This window comes from Euleptes europaea, chromosome 11 (genome assembly GCF_029931775.1).
Source record: "Euleptes europaea isolate rEulEur1 chromosome 11, rEulEur1.hap1, whole genome shotgun sequence".
Classification (NCBI taxonomy): domain Eukaryota; kingdom Metazoa; phylum Chordata; class Lepidosauria; order Squamata; family Sphaerodactylidae; genus Euleptes; species Euleptes europaea.
Window position 1 is genome coordinate 59958168 of NC_079322.1, and position 19527 is coordinate 59977694.

The window sequence follows — 19527 nt, forward strand, 5'->3', positions numbered from 1 at the left end:
CCTGCTTAGCTTCTGAGATCTGACGCGATCAGGCTAGCCTGGGCTATCCAGGGGGACCTTTTAAAATAGAGCATGGTTTAAGCAATAATGCACAGCTACATGGATGGCCCAGGTTAGCCTGAACTCATCAGATCTCAGAAGTTAAGCAGGGTCGACCCTGGCAAGTATTTGGATGGGAGACCTCCAAGGAATACCAGGGTTATGACATGGAGGCAGGCAATGTCAAACTAGCTCTGAATGTCTCTTGCTTTGAGAACCCTACTAGGGTTTGCCATAAGTCAGCTGTGCCTTGACGGCAAAAAAAGAAAATAAGAAAAAAAAAAAAAAGAAAGAAAGAAAAAAGAGCATGGTTTGAAGAACAAAATAAACATTTCCTAAAGAGACTGCTTTTGTTTATTACTAGAACATATCTAAAATGATTCACAGTGGGTAGCAGTGTTAGTCTGTCTGCAGTAGTAGAAAAGAACAAGAGTCCAGTAGCACCTTAAAGACTAACAAAAATATTTTCTGGCAGCTTTCTGAAGAAGCTGTGGCTCACGAAAGCTCGTACCCTGCCAGAAAATATTTTTGTTAGTCTTTAAGGTGCTACTGGACTCTTGCTCTTTTCTATATCTAAAATGGGCTAGAGTGAAAAAATATATTTTTCTTACAGGAAAAGTATAAAACATAGAAGAAGAGTTGGCTTTTATATGCCGACTTTCTCTACCACTTAAGGAAGAATCAATCCGGCTTACAATCACCTTCCCTTCCCCTCCCCACAGGAGACACCCTGTGAGGTAGGTGGGGCTGAGAGAGCTCTAACAGAGCGGTGACTTGCCCAGGGTCACCCAGCTGGCTTCATGTGTAGGAGTGGGGAAACAAATCCAGTTCACCAGATTAGCCTCCGCCGCTCATGTGGAGGAGTGGGGAATCAAACCTGGTTCTCCAGATCAGAGTCCACCTCTCCAAACTATTGCTCTTAACCATTACACCACGCTGGCTCTCACATAAAGATTTATGGTGTGCTAACAGTTCCCTCCAGCCAGAGTTATGTTCTTCTAAGACCACTGACATCAATGAGCATAGAAGGGTATGACTCTGCTTAAGAGTGCACGGTAAATCACAAACAATAAACAAAACATAAATAAAACAAGTAAACAATAACCAGCTATGTTTGGGACTGGTTGTGGATCAAATGAGCCAGCTGGTCGAAGGCCACAAGCTATAGGCTAAGAGCCAAGGGCCATGAGCCCTTGGGCTCTTTGAGTCTGGCTCACACCTAAGGGCTTCCCACCCCCTCCCCCGTGGCCACTTTTACCCAGACACAGGGAGAGCAAACAAAAGCACAGCTTAAATGTCACACCCGTCAGCAATGTCCCTCCCAATGTGCCCATAAGCTAGTGTTCTTTCTTTATCTGACAAGGCTGAAAGAACTATAAAAGCAAAAAGTCAAAGGTTGGTGTATACTGATCACATCAGGTCGAACTCCTGGCATCTTCAGTTAAAGGATCTCCTGCAGCAGGTGCTGGTAAATCTCCTGCCAGTCAGAGTAGATGATACCGAGCTAGGTGCACAGGGTCAGGGCTGACAGAGTAAGGCAACTTCCTATGCTTCGTTTGCAATTCAGCTGAAAACTTTCTGAGTTCACTCCAGATGTGTAAAATGATGGAAACTGAGGATGAAATTGCTATTGTGGGGATTGGATGCCATTTTCCGGGAGGTAAGCACCATTCACCTCTAATATAACTAAAATATTATTGACTTATTATCTGAAGAAGTGAGCTGTGACTCACAAAAGCTCTTACCCTACCAGAAAATTTGTTAGTCTTTAAGGTGCTACTGGACTCTTGCTCTTTTCTACTGTTGTTTAATTAAATATTTAGTTAATTCCCCCCCCCCACCATTTTGTTATGAACATCTGTTATGCAATGATCAGGAACTGATAATTTCTGACAAGTATATGTAGAAGCAAGAAACTGTGCTGTAGAAATATCTCCAGAAAAGTTTGACTCCTGAAACTATTACCAGCCAGAAACAGCAAACCAAAAAAGAATGAGTACATGTACCTCCCTATAAGAGCAGATGATGCTATGGGGTTGGAGGGCAGAGATAGGAAAACAGGGTGCTGACTTGGTATCTTTGCAGAAAAGCCCAGAGTGTTATGAACCAAAAGGATTTTAAACAACACCCATTATAGAATGATCCATTTCATGATGACTTGGCTTTCCTTTATTAGAACTGTGAGTACTTCTTGTATTAGATTAATTACATCAAAAGAAGCAAGACTTCTGCTTCGGTTAAGAAGTCGGTTTAGTTAAAAATCATGCTAATAGGACTTGCTCTCAATTAAGTCTAGGGATTCCCTTTAATATGTATGAGCCTACACCATATTTGTACCACCTTTACGACCCTCAGCAACGCAGAGCCTTCTCCCTGGCCAGATTCAATGTCATGCCATCTGCGATTTTGGAAGGAAGATTTCATAAAATACCCTATCAGAGAGACTTTGCCCCTGTGGTAATAATTGCACTGAATCAATCGTACGTGTCTTATTCCTCTGCAGATTTTATGCAGAAATTCGCAGAAACTTTTTAGGCCCTATTTTGACAAAAAAATAAAACTTTCCTGATTGTCCTAATGCTCTTTTTTTGCTGAATAATCACTCTCCTGCTATACTGGGGAAAGTAGCACAATTTCTGAGACTTGCTATGAAGTTGAGGGCTTTTATTAATTCCGCCATCCTTTTATTTATTATTCTTTATCCTTGTCAGAAATGCTCAACTGCAACAATTCTATGTTACTATGCAGACACCCAGTGTTTCGATTTTATGCCAGTAAAGGAGATTGTTATTGTTATTGTTGTCAAATTTCAACAATATTGAACTACAGGTGAAGGAACTGATAAATTCTGGCAAGTGCTAGTAGAAGGAAGAAACTGTACAGTAGAAATACCACCTGAGAGATTTGATACCATAGACTGGTATGACCCAGACAACAGCAAACCAGGAAAAACAAGCACAAAGCACGCAGCTTTAATTGAAGAGTAAGTCCAACATTATTTATACTGCTGTGGTAGAATATAACACTTCTATAATGTTGTCAAGAGAGCAGAAAATAACATTGTTATTAGTTTTTATTGCTGCATAATAATGTATCCAATTTTACAAGCATATTTAAGAAAATTATGTTACAGATCTTTCAGTTTATAATTTATTTGTTTGTTTTACTTCATTTAAACCCCAACTTTCTCTAGGGTTGCCAGGTCCCTCTTCGCCACCAGTGGGAGGTTTTTTGGGTGGAGCCTGAGAGGGAGGGGTTTGGATTGACTTTTCAACCTTGTATGCTGCATTATGTGATGTACTTTGCTGACATCTTTTTGTAACCTGATTTATGCTTACCCTGCATGGGATGGTATCAAGTTTGTGTTTGACAGCACACTTTTTGGAAGCAATGTTTGAAGGACTGAAGAAGGATTCCATATTATTGTGAATCTGAAACGGCCGTATCCTATGGAAGATTGTGGCTTCTTATGAAATTTGTACACAGAAACTCCTATGGAAGATTGTGGCTTCTTATGAAATTTTGTACACAGAAACTGGATTGCTACTATTACTCTGTTGAGACTCCTGAAAATTATTGCGGCTCCTTGCTGTATATATTGTACATATTGATTGTTAGTTTGTTGTGTGGTTACCTTGTTGAGTACAATATTGAACATGTTTTCACTTCAGTAGCTTATATAAATTGCACCTTTTGTACATGACTGTTGCCCCTGTACTGTTTTCCTAACCTATTTGGTATTAGTATAGAGGTGCCTTTTTCTTCTCCAGTTCCGGGAGGTTGGCAACCCTACCTTTCTCACTGAAACGCAAAGCAGATTACAACAAACAAACACTCATACACACATATGCAAATTCAGAGTATAACATCTGCACAATGCTCAAGCTCTCCAGAACTCTTCACCAGGCCAGATATTACAAAATAAAAAGATTTTTAAAGTAGGAAAAATGCTAGTTTTTTTAGTTAAGATCAAGAGCCAAATTTGTCAGTGTTTGTACTTCACCAGATTCTGTTTTTTCAAATGAGATGACTCCATTGTTTGCTCCTTCTGCCCAGAATCAAAGCTCCATAATCAAACATCAGCAGCAATAAAATCACAAGCCTGAAAACATCTAACAACAAATTGCAAATTCTATCATGACAGCACTACATCTAACCTTATTTATAATTGTTTTGTTCCCCCCCATATGCAATCAGTTAAAACTGTTGTGCCTTTTCCCACATTTGAATTAAATTCTTATTTTTGAAGTGTTGTTCAGGTTTGTGAGTAGGGAGACAACCCTCTTACAACCCTCAATTGACTTCTGTTGGGCAGAAGGGATGCATCATCCGTTGCAGATGAGACTTGAATTTTGACCTGCATTGTCAAAACATCTTAATAAATGATTTGGATGAAGGAATGGAGGGAACACTTATTAAATTTGCAGTTACTTACTAAATTGGGAGCGGTAGCAAATATGGTAAAAGACAGTCAGGATACAGGATGATCTTGACAGGCTGAAAAACTGGGCTAAAACAAATAAAATGTATTTCAACAGAAATAAATGTAAAGTTCTCCATTTAGGTAGGAAAAATCAAATGCATAATTATAGGAAGGGGGAGACTTGTCCTGGCAGTAGTATGTGTGAAAAGAATCTAGGGGTCCTAGTAGACCATACACAGAACATGAGTCAGCAGTGTGAGGCGATAGCTAAAAAGGCAAATGCAATTTTGGGCTGTATCAAAAGAAGTATAGTGTCCAGATCACGCGAAGATCACAGTGGCTAAAAAAGCATGTGGAAAACATGGGGAAAACGTGCAGAAACATGCAAAGAGAGCGGGGTGACCTCTGATGGTCAGGAAAGGTATGCATAATCAAAAGGAAACCCTGAAGCAGTCGGAAGGGTGACCGTGAGGAAAAAAGCCATGCATAAATGGCCACCGAAAACATAGATAAAAATCTTCACTTAAAATTATAACTGGAGGGTATTTTTTAATCCAAAACTTTTGATTGCCACAACAAATGAGCATGCAATTGGTTAATAATAATTTTTCTTTACATATTTACAATTGTTTGGTCTCTTTCTTAGGTTTAATGCATTTGATAATAAGCTTTTTGGAATTAATGGAATGGAAGCAGAACGAATGGATCCCCAGCAGAAACTGCTTTTAGAATGCACCCATAGAGCACTGGAAGATGCAGGAGTTACTAGAGAAAATATGAGCAACACGAAAACTGGAGTTTTTGTTGGTGAGACAAATCCCCGATGCTAAAAATAATTTTATTATTTTATTATTTATGTATTATTATTATTATTATTATTATTATTTATTGTAAGGGCTTTAACTACAGAACACAGGGCTGAGTCTTGCCATTTTTAAAGATGGGAAGCCCATTCCTGAGCCTTCGGCAGCCTTTTGGAGGCTTTTTTAAAATGAGGCATTTTGCCCCATTGAGAACAGCGAGACTGTGCCAGCAAAAAAGCTGGTGCAGCAACTCTGTCTCCCCACTGGCGTGCCAGGCCAAAAGGGGACAGGAAGCTGCCTACTGGCAGCTCCGCCCCCTGGTAGGCCCCGGGAACACCCCCTGGCATGCCGGTGTGGGGCTTTGCACCAGTGGGATGCCGGTGGACAGACCAGCATCCGGGTCCCCTCGCCAGTGTCTGAGCCCACCTGGACAGCATAAGTGGGACTGCTGGTGGCGGCTGCCCTACTTATGCCGGCGCAGCCCCTTTTTGGCCTCCAAAGGACTTTTGTCCTTTGAGACCAGGAATGGGCAGTTATTCAAGTCAATAAGGATCATATTTTCCAATTATTTGGCTGTGGGGTTTATTAAACACTTCATGTGGGCTGGTTATTAATTTGACATTTCCTAAAAAAATCTTCCAATTGTGAGTTGACCTGTGACATGGTGAGGTACACTCTGGACCTGTGTCAAGGTATTCAGAAGAAAGGTTCGTGCAGAAAGGGAAAAAAGTCACCTCCTGCGGACTTCTGCAGAAACCCACGTTCCTGTAAATCAGCCCATTGTTAAGGTTCATTCAGGAGTATCTGACTGTCATTATCTCATGATGTTTCTGGGAAAGGTGGGTTAACTGTTCTCAGGCCCACTTTTCACAGAAGATTTTGATGCTCTCTTGCCACGGAGCAAAACAAAAAGCGATTTAAATTGATTTTTCATGGGCGCGATTTAAATTCATGTTTTCATGTCCCCGTCAATCCAGAAGTAGTTTTGGTTTTTCTTGGGAACAAAGCAAGCAGTATTGTACAACGGTTTGGTCTGTCTCCTTCTGAAAAGCTCATGGTTTATGCCCGCCCCCAACTCCGCCCCAACTCCGCCCAGCGGATTACCCAGTGCAGTTCATCTCTGTGGACACAGTCCCAGCCAAAAAAAGCACCAGTCCCTCCGGTTTCCTTATATAACTTTTCTATTTACCATGCTCCCCATCCTTCCCCCCCCCATACTTGGCCACACACCCCCTTTCCCAGACTTTGACAGACGGTCATCATTGTGCCCCCCATCCCCACCCCGTAGAGCTCCGGCCATCCATTGCCAGGAACTTCCATCCAGATAGAGAAGGGAGACCCAGAGCAGACTGGCTGCCCCTCTTCAGAATGGTGATGGGAGTTTTGGCTTGGATTTGCCACTCTCAGGATGCCCCCCCCACACACACACAGGATCACACCGGCAGGAGGGAGACCCAGAGCAGACTGGCTGCTCCTCTTCAGAAGGGTGACGGGAGTTTTGGATTGGATTTGCGGGAGGGAGATCTGTCCTGCCTTGGAGGGAGGCTGTCCCCCGGGCTAGTATTAAATTAGGGGCCATCTATGTTAAATTTAATGCTAATTTATCTTAAATTGGGCTTGTTTTAGTTTTCAATGATCTGTTTTAAGATCGATGTATTTATATCATATGTTTCATCCTGTTGGAAGCCACCCTAAGCCCGGCAGTGCTGGGGAAGGCAGGATATAAACGTAATAAACAAATAAATAAATAAACACCTACCTTTGTTGGAAGACTTAAGGCTTATCACATGGCTCATTGGGTTTTCAGACTTATGTAAGGATGGAATGTTTTAAACTGCAGTGTTCTTACATTTGTTGTTAGCCGCCCTGAGCACCGCTGTATTGGTGTGGGGTGGGATTAAGATTGTGTGTATCAATAAACCCAAACCAAAAATAAACCCGAAATTAGCAGTTTTGGTAATTTTCAGGCTTCAGGTTTACCAAACATGAAAACCTGGGGATCTCCCTGAAGCCGAATAAGTGATTCCCAAATAGGTGATTTTTCGCCTAATAATCAGACAGTTTATTAAAACGGTCAGCAACCAGACAGAATATGTACAAATACAGAAAGACATTAAAGTTTAAAAGGAATATATAAAATCCACAACTAATAACCTGATCATTTATAACTGACATTCTATAGGACAGTTAGAGACCTTACATTTGTTGCCTCTGGAGTTTGCGTTGGTAATTAATTTCCAAAATTCTCTGCTGTCCTTTTCCTTGGCTGCTTTTATCAAGGACTGCCACTTGGATTGAGTATTAAATAACTTTTTTGTTCTTATGTGTTTTATATTCCTTTTTTCTGATTGAGATTTCTGCTTCTAAAAGTGGGTTCGGAGAAGATTGAAAAACTTTAAATATATTAATGAGATTTTGTTTGGCCTGCATGCAGTCAGTGTCAAACCAGCTTTTATTGTAGCAGTTTTTTTATTGGGGCTGAGTAGACTCTCTAGATAATAAAGGAGTTAAATGGGAAATCAGAATTGTGTAAGTATCCAGGGAAGATGTTCCAACCGCTGAAGGTTCACAGAATTGGTTATAGATTGATCTACCCATTTCTGAGGTAGTCCATTGGAGTAATTTTTCATTCAATTCAGCATCCCATTTGAGTTTTTGTCTACCATATAGTTGTTCAGAGTCAATATGCACTCTGTGCCGGCGTAGGCCAAGGGCTGGGCGGTGCCCACAGTCCTCAGACATGCGGGAGGTATTTAGCCCCTTTCGGAGCAGGCGACAAAGATTATGCTATCTACCAGGGTCAGAAGTCAGAGGCGTCGTCAAAGCAGGCAGGAGTCAACGGCCGGAAAGATTAATCAGAGGCAGTAGCAGGAACACAGAGAAACTGCACGGTTGCTTCCGCAAAGTGAAAGCATGCCTGCACTGCCTTTATCAGTCAGTGCACTTCCAGGCTAGGCTTCCTCCTGAAAAGACTCAGCACCAGTTCTCTGTCTGTTTAGCCTCTCCAAGCGAGCACTCCTCCTTTTACCCTGCAAAACCACACGCTGCCGAGTCCTGATATGCCTATTAGGTTCAGGTGAGCTTGGAGGGCTGCCATTCACAGCTTCTGCTGCAGGGGTTGGGGGAAGAGTAGCTTCTGTCTGCCCTTGTTCCATCTCTCTGCCTAGCTGTGGTTCCTGCTGAGTTGTTTCAGGCTCCTGTGCTACCGACTGCAATGGAGGTACTGAAGGCCCAGAGGCAACCTGTTCCTCCACTTCAGCTTCAGAGTCCTCCGAGTCCTCAGCTCCCAAGGCAGGGCCCATGACACACTCCATGCGATTGTAGTCTGGTGTGATGACCCCCCAACCAGTTCAACCTGAGAGGGAGGTGATCGCTTTCCGTTCTTACTTCAATTGTAAACATATTAACTCTATTTAGCATATCATAAGAAGCTAACAAATACTCTATTGTAGAGTGCTTCGTACCTGACCAGTAAGTAAATTGGCCGGGGCAGTCTCCCTGCACTGCACCATTCAAAATGTGAAGGTTTAGCTTATGTGCCATCAGAGCTAAACGTAGTCCTGCATAGTTTAACACCGGGTCTAAGGAGCAACAATTAATATTATTATGGAATTCACCCTCCATACATGGGTTAAAACCATACTTGTCCAATAACATCTCGTCATTTGGTCCCATTCTAGCATTTAGATCGCCACCAATTAACCACATAGCTTTGGGATAACTTTGCATGCAGTAGACAATACATGATTCCGTTTTTTGCCAGGAGGCGTCGATTTGCACCTGAGAGTAGTAAGGAGGTAGATATAAATTGAGGAAAACAACGGAATCACCTAATAGGTGATTTTCCAGGTTTGGCTATTCGCCTTTCCTCAGAGGCATGGCTCTGTGCTTTCTCCCATTTTTCTATCTTTTTTTTTTTTGGACTGGTTTTTTTGGACTGGTTTTGAGGTTGGGGTACTATAATCGGAGCCAACTTGGTTTGACCAACCAGGTGGTGGGCTGATCTGCACTTTAAAAGACAGGGCTCACCCAGTCCTGTCCAGAGGAATATACCCCCAACTAAAAAATGCCAGCTTATTGGGCTTTTGAAGAAGACTTCTCACCTGTGCAGATGAGCAATTCTCCTTCACAAGAGCTGCCTTGGTCATGACTTCAGGTGGCTCCAATATCACCCCCCCGAAAACCTGCTCTGAAACTGAATGTCGCCCCCAGTAGAGGCTTTGTTTCCCCATATTGTGACCATCTCTTGAAATCAGATTTTTGAAGACCATGATAAAGGACTGTTCACAGGATGTCATATGCCACCAAAAGAAATGTTTTCCGTGCCTTATTTTTCTTGTATTTAAGCTGTTTTCCTCAGTTTGGAAGCTAATTTGCATGGACAACATGCTATGCGCCCAGATACGAATGGAACCCCCAGACTTTGAGGCACCAGCCTGTCAATTGGCTTTTTCCACCAGTCCTCAGCAATGCTGGACTCTGAACCTGAAAACCAATGGACAGCTTGGCTCAAAAATGCCTGGAGGATGGGGTGACCTTTTTGCAGGCCCATAAAATTGGACCCACTGTCCCAAAGTTCACCAAACATTGGTGACCATCTAAGGAGAGTCCCTTGCAGCTACACTGCAAATTCGGGGATTCTACCTCAAAATGTGCCCCCAAAGGCGCTTCAAAAAATCCCCATAGATTATAATGGGCCTGAATTTTTCAGTAAACCCAGAAATAAGCCAAGTACTGAAATTTATCAGTATGGGTAGTCTGCTTATTCTGGGTTTACCGAAAAAAATCGGGCCTAATAAACCTGAACCCGAATTTTATTGAAAATATTTTTTTTGAGCAACCCTAGGCGGGATATAAATTGAAAGAATAATAATATAATAATGATGAATCTAATGGTGAAATCGGTGGGGCTAATTTGTGCTGTACGCCATCCTAACTATAATAACATTATCAGAGGCAGATCTTAAGTGGCAGGCTAGATTGTTTGGGAGAGGAGGTGGATATTAATTGTAATAATAAAAATGTTGTGTACTAGCCTACATGAGGGATTTTGCACCTTGATTTGAATTAGATGATGCCAGCAGTTACAATTTTTGCTTGACCAGTTTATTTCATATCTAATCTCTGATTATGGTTTGCATGTTTTATTCATTTAGATGTGAATCAGTTTCACTCACAATTCTTAACTCATCCATTTTTGCAAATATGCAAGTCTCCAAGTTTTACATTATTTATTATGTAAATAAGTGCAAGCATTTTTAAATAGGCTTGTGCTATTGAGCATTTCCCCTTCAGCACTATGCATGTACCTGAAAATTCAAAACAAGGAAAAGAGGGTGGGCAGCAATGTTTGCAATGGGGCATTCCCCCCTCTTTTCTTTTTTTATTGTTAAAAAAGCTTTTTTCCCCTTCCATGGCACCCGGGAAACTTCTGAGGAGGTGGTATGGCTGTTCCGCTCCCAGCTGCCATGGATCTACCCCCGCCCCTCAGAAATGGCCTGTCTGTGCCTTGACTCAAAATGGTAGAAAATGGAGTATTGTGGTTATGTTTTTGTGGACCAATTTATTTTCATCTGATCTCTGGCTATGGTTTGTTATTACTAGTTTGCAGTTCAAATACATTCAGGTTTCTGAAGATGAATATTTTACTTGCTCTCCAATGTAGTACGGTACTAATAGAAGACTATTTGCTATTCTTACAGGAATGATGAATCGAGACTACGAGCTCCTGGGCAGCAAGGCCACTACTGGAATAAACCATTATGACAGCACAGGGGCAGCAATGAGCATAGCGGCCAACCGGATTTCCTACACTTTTAATCTGACTGGGCCATCCATTGCTCTTGACACAGCATGCTCCTCATTCCACTATGCATTGCATTTTGCCTCCCATGCAATTAAACAAGGTACACTGATGGAGTCTTACAATGTTTGCAATTCAGCAGCATAGATTCCAGTGCTGCTTAGGCAGTAATGTGTTGGAATATGTTTCTGGCAAGGCCCAAAGATGCTGGGTGGTATAAATATTATGCTAGTTTCAAGTCTCTGGGCCAAACTATACATAATTGTTAACATAATTTGCCTGGCTTCCCTGACCTGACTCGACTGAGTCAGTCACAGGTCAGCAGAGATTTCCATTCCAGGAACTCATTTCTAATTCCCAGGTGTGCAGAGCCTTGATTCTGACATTTATTTATCTAGCTGCCTTTCTTAATAATGGGAACCCAAAGTGGCTTACATCAGGGTCATCTCCTCCATTTTATCCTCACAACAACCCTGTGAGGTAAGTAAGGCTGACATTGTGACTGGTCCGAGGTTGCCCAGCAGTAGGGTTGTCAGGTGGGTGGTTTCGGTGGGCAATTGCCTACCAATCCACCCAGCTGCTCAAGAGCTGGGATTTCAAGTACACAGGTGCGATCGCCCCAGCCTGGCCCCCCAAAACCTCCCACCAATGGAAAGGGGGGACCCGGCAACCCTACCCAGCAGGCTTTCATGGCAGAGTGGGGATTTGAAACTGGGTCTCCCAGCTCCTAGCCCAACACTCAAACCACTCACCATATTGATAATACCATCTATTGGTTCTACATAAATGACAGGATTTACTTGAGTCCATTAATTATTTCATCCCAGTGGTAAGCAGGTCACAAGGCAAGAAGCTTCAAGGAAGATGCTGATGGATCAATTCAGACTCCCCCAAAATTTATAGGTTTCAAAATTGTCTTCTCATAATAGCTAACAGTCCCACCTAATAGTACTTACATTCATGGTAACTTGTCTTATAACTTCACACACCACACACAATTACATATATTCAGATTATCATTTTAAAATACAGTAATGCTGTGTTAGTACATATTTGCTACTTTTTAGCATAACAAAGAATATAAAAAAGTATTACCAATTTTGTCATGATTATCTGTTGACTCCCTAACCAATACACCCACCTTTGAACTATGTGTTCATTTTTGTCCCTTACTGGGTATTTATGCTATTCTTAGATGTGTCTTACATATGGGCCCCAGCATATATTGATTTATATGAATTACATTATTCCTAATCTCTGTAGGTTAAGTGCCGTCAAGTCGCAACCCTATGAGTTAATGTTCTCCAATATGTCCTATCATTAACAGCCTTGCTAATGTCTTGCAAACTGAGGGTTGTGACTTTCTTGATTGAGTCAATCTACCTCATGTCGGTTCTTCCTGCCTTCAACTTTTCCTAGCATTATTGTCTTTTCCAGTGATTCTTGCCTTCTCATAATGTGAACAAAGTACAATAGCCTCAGTTTAGTCATTTTAGCTTCTAGGGAGAGTTCAGTAGATTTCTAATCTACTAGAGACCATATTAGTCAGTGGTTCCTTTGTTCATTATTTATGTCCAATAGGTTGTGCTATTCTGGGTTTCTTAATTCCCATTCAATGTCTCTCAGTGTAGTCAAGGGACCTGATTCTGGCCGGCAGAAGCCAGGACTAGCAACTATTCCCCTATATTTCTAGCTGTATCAATGACAGTGTCTTTCAGAAAAACTAAACCAAAATACATCTTTCATGACACAGGGGACTGTGAAGCAGCTCTTTGTGGAGGAGTGAACTGTATCATAAATCCTCGAACTTTTATAACTCTTACCAAAGCAAAAATGATCTCATCTGATGGAATGAGCAAACCCTTTTCAACAAAGGCAGATGGCTATGGAAGAGGAGAAGGCTGTGGTGTTCTTTTGCTCAAACCATTCAAAAAGGTACTGCCATTGAACCAGATTTATCATATCAAAATACCATAAAGTCTTAAACATTGTTCCAGTGTTGGGGTTTACATAACACACTGATGCCCAATTTTATCTCAATTGAAACAGTAATATTTTCTAAGGAGGGTGGCATGAATTAAACTCTTTGACATAAAATATGGACAATAGAAAAACTGTACCTATGCCTTTGCAGATGCTGTGATTTTGATCCCCACCTTTACAACTATAAGGAACTTTACATATTTTTTCCTCTTCAACAGGCACAAGAAGATTTTAACAAAATATGGGGAGTTATCAGCATCAGTGCTGTAAACCAGAATGGAAGATCTGTCACTCCCATCACCAAACCATCTCAACAGGAACAGGAAAACTTGCTACGCAGCATTTATCCATCTCACATCGATCCATCCATGGTGCAATATATCGAGGCTCATGGCACAGGAACCCCAGCCGGAGATCCCACTGAGGCTGAGAGTATAGGCAACATCATTGGTAAAAAGAGGTCTCCTAAACTGCCCGCTCTCAAGATGGGCTCCGTTAAAGGCAACATCGGGCACACAGAGTCGGCTGCCGGGGCTGCAGGCTTAATCAAGGTTCTTCTCATGATGCACCATGAAAAGATTGTCCCCTCCTTGCACTTTTCTGAGAGCACCAGCAGCATTGATACAAAGAAATTACACCTCTCCATACCAACCAGTCTGGAAATGTGGGAGGAGTCTAGTGAATTTGGCAGGGCAGCTGGGGTCAACTGTTTTGGATTTGGGGGGACTAATGCCCATGTTGTTGTCAGACAGGTTAAACAACCGCAGGTTCTTCCCCCAGTCAAAAGGCTTGTTGAACTGTTTGTCCTTTCTGCGGCTTCAGGTCACTCTCTCAAACTGACACTGGAAGACACTGCTAGACGTGTGAACACAAGCGAGTCGGTAACACTCTCAAACGCAGCCTATACATCTGCGTGCAGGAGGAGCCATCTCAACTTCAGATACAGAAAAGCATTTGTAGCATCTTCTCTGCAGCATTTAGAGCAGCAGCTTTTATCTGCAGCTGAAGCTGCAGAAACGGATCCATCCAAGAAGGCTCCACAACTGATCTTTGTCTTCTCTGGCAACGGCCTAAATTTAAAAGGAACATTCAAGACTTTGTGGAGATCTGAACCAGTGTTCAGAGACAAATGTCAAGAAATAGAAAGATTATTCCAGCAATGGATATCTCTTAGTGTACTAGAACTGACTGAAAGTGGGCACGAGAATTTGACGAGGCCCGAAATAGCCCAGCCTTTGCTCTTCATCCTGCAGGTGGCCTTGGTGACTCTTCTGCAGCACTGGGGAATTAAGCCAGCTGCTGCTGTGGGCCATTCAGTTGGTGAGGTCGCTGCTGCCCATTGTGCCGGCTTTATTTCCCTGGAAGATGCTGTCAAGGTCATCTATCACAGGAGCAGGTTACAGGCCAAGGTCACCGGAGGCAGAATGCTGGTTGTTGGTAACATCCCCATTCAAGAGGTGTCAGAAGCCGTTGGAGTGTACTCTGGGAAGGTTTGCATTGCAGCATTTAACAGCCCTCAGTCTTGTACCTTGTCGGGAGATGCAGAGTCCATCAATGCCATTCAGAAGGAACTAGCTGAAAGCTTTGGTGGAAGAGATGTATTCCTTCAAGTTCTAAATGTACCAGCTGCATACCACAGTCATATGATGGATCCAGTACTACATGAGTTGGCAGAAAGTCTGTCAGGATTAAAGAAAGGAAAACCAGGAATTGATCTAATTTCTACTGTAACAGGGAAGGCGGCTTCAGGTGGCGATTTTGTCACAGGGAGCTACTGGGCCAGACACGCTCGAGATCCCGTTTCATTTGCCCCAGCCATTCTGTCTTCAGTGGAAAACAAGCAAAACGTTGTGTTCATTGAAATTGGTCCCCACAGAGCATTGCAGAGGAACATTACTGAAACGTTAGGAAAGCAAACTAAAGTCTTTCCTTCCTTGCAAATGGACAGAGAGTATGAGGCACTTCTTGCACTCGTGAAAGGCCTGTTTGAACTGGGAGTCAATCCAGATTGGCCACATCTCTATGATGGATATCAAAGCGTGCCAGCAATGTATCCCCGGTACCAATTTGATCATAAGAAGCTGAACTCACACATAAACATGCTGCAACAACCAATTCACGAAGCCTCAAACTTAAACCACCCTTTAATTCACAGACTCAGTAATGACAATACAGAATTCAGGTGTTCCATATCTAAGGCGCAAACATCGTACGTCTATGGACACAAGCACAATGGTGTCACTTTAGTTCCTGGTGCCTTTTTTGTTGAACTTGCTTTAGCAGCTGTGATGAGTAGCTCAAGACCAAAAGTCCCCTTAAATTTCTGTCAGATGATGGTAAGGTTTACCTCACCATGTGTTTTAAGTGAAGAGTCCCATGATTTGAAGATCAAAGTGGAACTGCAAAAAGCAGTGAAAGATTTCAAAATACTCTCCCTGTCAGGAACAGTTTATGCATTGGGACATGTCACATGGAACCAGGAAATATCACTTGAAGAACAGAGTATTTCTCGTACAGATATTTTTCAGCGGTGTAAATCTTTGATAAGCAGTGATGAAATTTATGAAATGTTATCTTCCTTTGGATTCCAGTATGATTCAAGAATGAAGCAGATCAATGATGTATTTTATTGTGAAGAACTGAAGGAAGCCATTACAATCATTAAGGTGAACAAACAAACTGCAGTAGAAATGCACGAATATTTTATCCATCCAATACTCTTAGACTGTTTTCTGCAAATGACAGGGGTGGTTACTACAAAATCTTTCAAAAATGGTGTAGGATTTCCTTCTTCCATAAGCAGCCTTATAATTGTCAGGCCCTTGGAAGAGGAAATGTTGATATATCTGAAAATAAGCAAGTCTACCGAGAACTACTTAGAATTCTGTGGATGCTTTACAGATAAACATGGTTCCATCTTAGCTGAGATGAAATGTGTTAGGATTACTCTTATGAAGGACACTTCCAAAAGTGACAATGATGTGCTGTTTGAAAATAAATGGAAGGAAATACCTCATTCCTACATGAAACAAAACTCAGGAGATGCACCCAAGGTAGCAGTGTTTGCTAATAAAATAGGAGTCTCTCAGCAGCTCAAAAAAATCTTACATAAAGATTCTAGATTTTTGATGTATGAAGACTGGGAGAACCAATTGGAAGTCAGAAGCTTGGAATCATCTACACAGGCAAAAATTAAACAGGAGCTGCAGGATTACAACAATGTTTTGTTTATGTGGGGAATCCAACGATTAAATGAAGGAGATCCAGATTCTGTAGTTGCAAATTTATCCAAATGCTGTGAAGCTCTTCGACAACTTATTATTGCTTTGAAAGAGAAGAACACCCGTTGTTCCATCAAGATAATCACATACAGGGCTACAGAGAAGTCCGTAGACCACATTAATCCTGGCTTTGCTTTGTATGGCATGGTGCGTAGCTGTATGATGGAAGTTTCTGAAATCACATTTCAGATTATTGATATCAGCTCCACAAGCACTGTGGACATCTCAGCCTTAGCAGATGTTTTACTGGAATATGTGGCACCTAATTCTGCTGAAGTTTGGATTAATCAGGGACGAATTTACACTTCTGAAATCAGACGGAGTCATATTAATGATTCAGCATACACTCATCCTTCTCAGTCTCTAAAAAATTCTGGGAGTTTCACTCTTTACATTTCTGACCCATATGAAGTGAGGGACTTATTTGCTGAGCTGGATGATAACATTGATATTCCTGTGGATGACCACAGTGTAGAAATTCAAACTGAAAAAATTAGTCTCCATTCTGAAGACTGCTTTCCTGTTAGTGTTTCCAGCTGTAACTTTGGGAATACATTATACTGGAATTCAGAGATGGTTGATAAACACAAGCTCTTGGCTCTGGACTGCAGCGGGAAAGTAGTTGCAACTGGCAGAAAAGTGAAAAGAGTCAAAGTAGGAGATCATATTGCTTCATGTTACCCAGTTACTGCATCTTCCAGAATCAGGATCCCAGAGGTGGTTTGCTTTAACACTCAGAAATTCCCATGCTTTGAAACTGTGCCATGTGTGTCCTTCTTTAGAATAGCATGGGAAATTCTGCATCAGACATTGCCAGAAATGAAGCAGAAGGGATCTTTAGGCATTATTTCTACTGAACCAGAGTCAGTTGTGTGCAAAGTGATGCATCTGTCAGCTCAGGAAGCAGGATGGAAAACCATATGCACAAGATCTGACACTAAACTGGAGCAACGCATTGATCAATGCAATGCCCTTGTTTTCCTGCCTCCACTACAACGACTACCTGAAGATGTTTTAGCTCATCTTTCATGCCTCCAGAATGTAGTTGTGGTGTGCGGCAACCACCACTCTGACAGTCTGAGATCTCTCGTTGGAAGAAGTCATGAGAACTTTCAAGTTCATGTTCTCACTCTGGCTAGCATTTTCCAGAAGGCATCTCTGAAGCAATCTCAGAAATCTTTCATCGGCTGGATGAAATCAATGAAACTGAAGCAGTTTAAGAATTTACCATGTTCGCTTTTTCAGCATGCAAACAATTGTGAGACTGTAGATTCCGCATTATCGTATTTTACAAGCAAATCTATCCTCCTCGCTGTGGTGAAAAGTGAAGTACATAATGGGGTCATTTCAGACATACCTGTATATGAAGTCAAGGAGAAACTATTTAAGCAGAATGCAGTTTACATTGTCGTAGGGGGACTCACTGGGCTTGGCTTTGAAACAGTAAGATTTATCACTGAAAATGGGGGAGGCGGCATTGTAATTCTTTCACGGAGAAAGCCAAGCGTTGAGAAGGAGAAAGAAATAAGGGATTTGCAGCATCAGAGTAAAAAAAGCAAAATAATCAGTCTGCAATGCAACATCATCTTTAGATCTGACGTTGAGAAAGCTATCAGGGCAACCAGCAAAATCTTTCCCAAGTGCCCAATCAAAGGGGTGTTTCACAGTGCTGTGGTTTTACATGATGGATCCATTGAAGCCTTGACTATATCCGATTTTGAGGAAGTTTTCAGTCCTAAGGTTGCAGGAGCCATTAATCTTCACCATGCTACTCAAGGGCAGGATCTTGACTATTTTGTATGTTATTCATCAGTCGCTTCATTTCTTGGAAATTCAATGCAAGCCAACTATGCTGCGGCCAATTCCTTCCTGGACCTTTTCTGCCATTACAGAAGAAACTGTGGACTTGCAGGACAGTCCATTAATTGGGGTGCCTTGAATCTTGGATTACTGCAAAATCAAAATGAAATTCAAAATCTCTTGGAATCAAAAGGTATAACGATTCTGCAAGTGAATGATTTTTATCAATATCTTAAAAAAAGTTTAATTCTGAACAATCCTCAGCAAGCTGTTGTAAGGCTGAACTTCAAAACTTTGTACAATCATTTTATTGCTCGAAATCCAGCCCTCAGAAGCCGCATGTATACAGTCGTGACAGAAGTACTCAGTACTTTTGAGCTTTCAGAACAAACTGTGACCAACAATTTGGCTCCAGTAATATCGGAAGATTATATCAAGTCATTGTTAAGTCAACTCAGTAATGCAGATCCAAATGACATTACCATGGATACATCACTTTTATCCCTTGGCATAGATTCTATGTTAGCCATGACTCTGCAGAATCGTATTTTCCAGGAACAAGAAGTAGATATACCACTTGTGAAATTACTTGAACCTAATACCACAGTTCTTTCTTTAGTATCGATTTTGCATGAAAGAGCTAAGGAAAACAAAAAACCTAGGAGACAATACCATATGAAACAGGATACTGAAGGAGAAAGCTGGAATACTTATTTGTAACTTCAAAGTTAATAGTATTACTATGATTGTTAAAATCACAACTAATTACTCACCTTTGACAATTGTATACTATGGACATAACATTTAGATACCCTAAATAGTTTTGTTTGAATTCCTGTTCATCAAAATTGGATTTTATAAAATTATTAATGAATTCATTTGGAGGGCTAAATGCCCTAAGATTAAATAGAATTTAGCTCAGTCTAAATGGTATGAAGGGGGTCGAGGTCGAGCTTTCCAAATATAAAGGTGAACAATGATGCTGGTTGAATTTGGATGGATGAATTTGGAGAATAGATCAAATGTATTAGTTGTTGAACAAACTGATGTAAGAATGCCATAAAAATTTTTATATGGGCCACTCTGAAAATAAGAAAAGGGTGTATAATAAGGGTGTATAGAAAGGGTGTATAATATTGCACTGATGCAATAATTGATAACTTTTTGGTTGTCTGAGATAGACATAAGAAGAAAGTATCTCTGGTGATTTCACTGTTTGCATCAGCTGCTAGAGACTTAGACCTGCTTCAAAATTTTAAATGGCTATCATTGTCAACATTGGAAGCATGAAAGTTAGATTCATATAACACTTTAATAGTCTCTGGAAGCATAATCACTTATGAAATTATTCATAGGAAAAGTAATGGTCAGATGCTATGATTTGACTATTGTCAA

General features: G+C 41.3%; 1 protein-coding gene across 1 annotated transcript; it reads left to right on the forward strand.

The window, feature by feature from the left end:
- The first annotated feature begins 1641 nt into the window (after nucleotides 1-1641).
- Nucleotides 1642-18852, forward strand: LOC130484213 (uncharacterized). The gene is made up of 6 exons (XM_056857113.1): nucleotides 1642-1699; nucleotides 2869-3022; nucleotides 5109-5269; nucleotides 10968-11171; nucleotides 12822-13003; nucleotides 13270-18852. Exons 1-6 carry the CDS (start codon nucleotides 1642-1644, stop codon nucleotides 18850-18852), a joined length of 6342 nt encoding a protein of 2113 aa, XP_056713091.1.
- Nucleotides 18853-19527: the final 675 nt, after the last annotated feature.

Bases quoted from the DNA above. Each gene is read 5' to 3' on its own strand.
- LOC130484213 (XM_056857113.1), top strand. From the start codon at position 1,642: ATGATGGAAACTGAGGATGAAATTGCTATTGTGGGGATTGGATGCCAT. The intron at 1,700-2,868 runs GTAAGCACCATT...ATTGAACTACAG, and splicing joins TGGATGCCATTTTCCGGGAG to GTGAAGGAACTGATAAATTC. The intron at 11,172-12,821 runs GTACACTGATGG...TTCATGACACAG, and splicing joins CTCCCATGCAATTAAACAAG to GGGACTGTGAAGCAGCTCTT.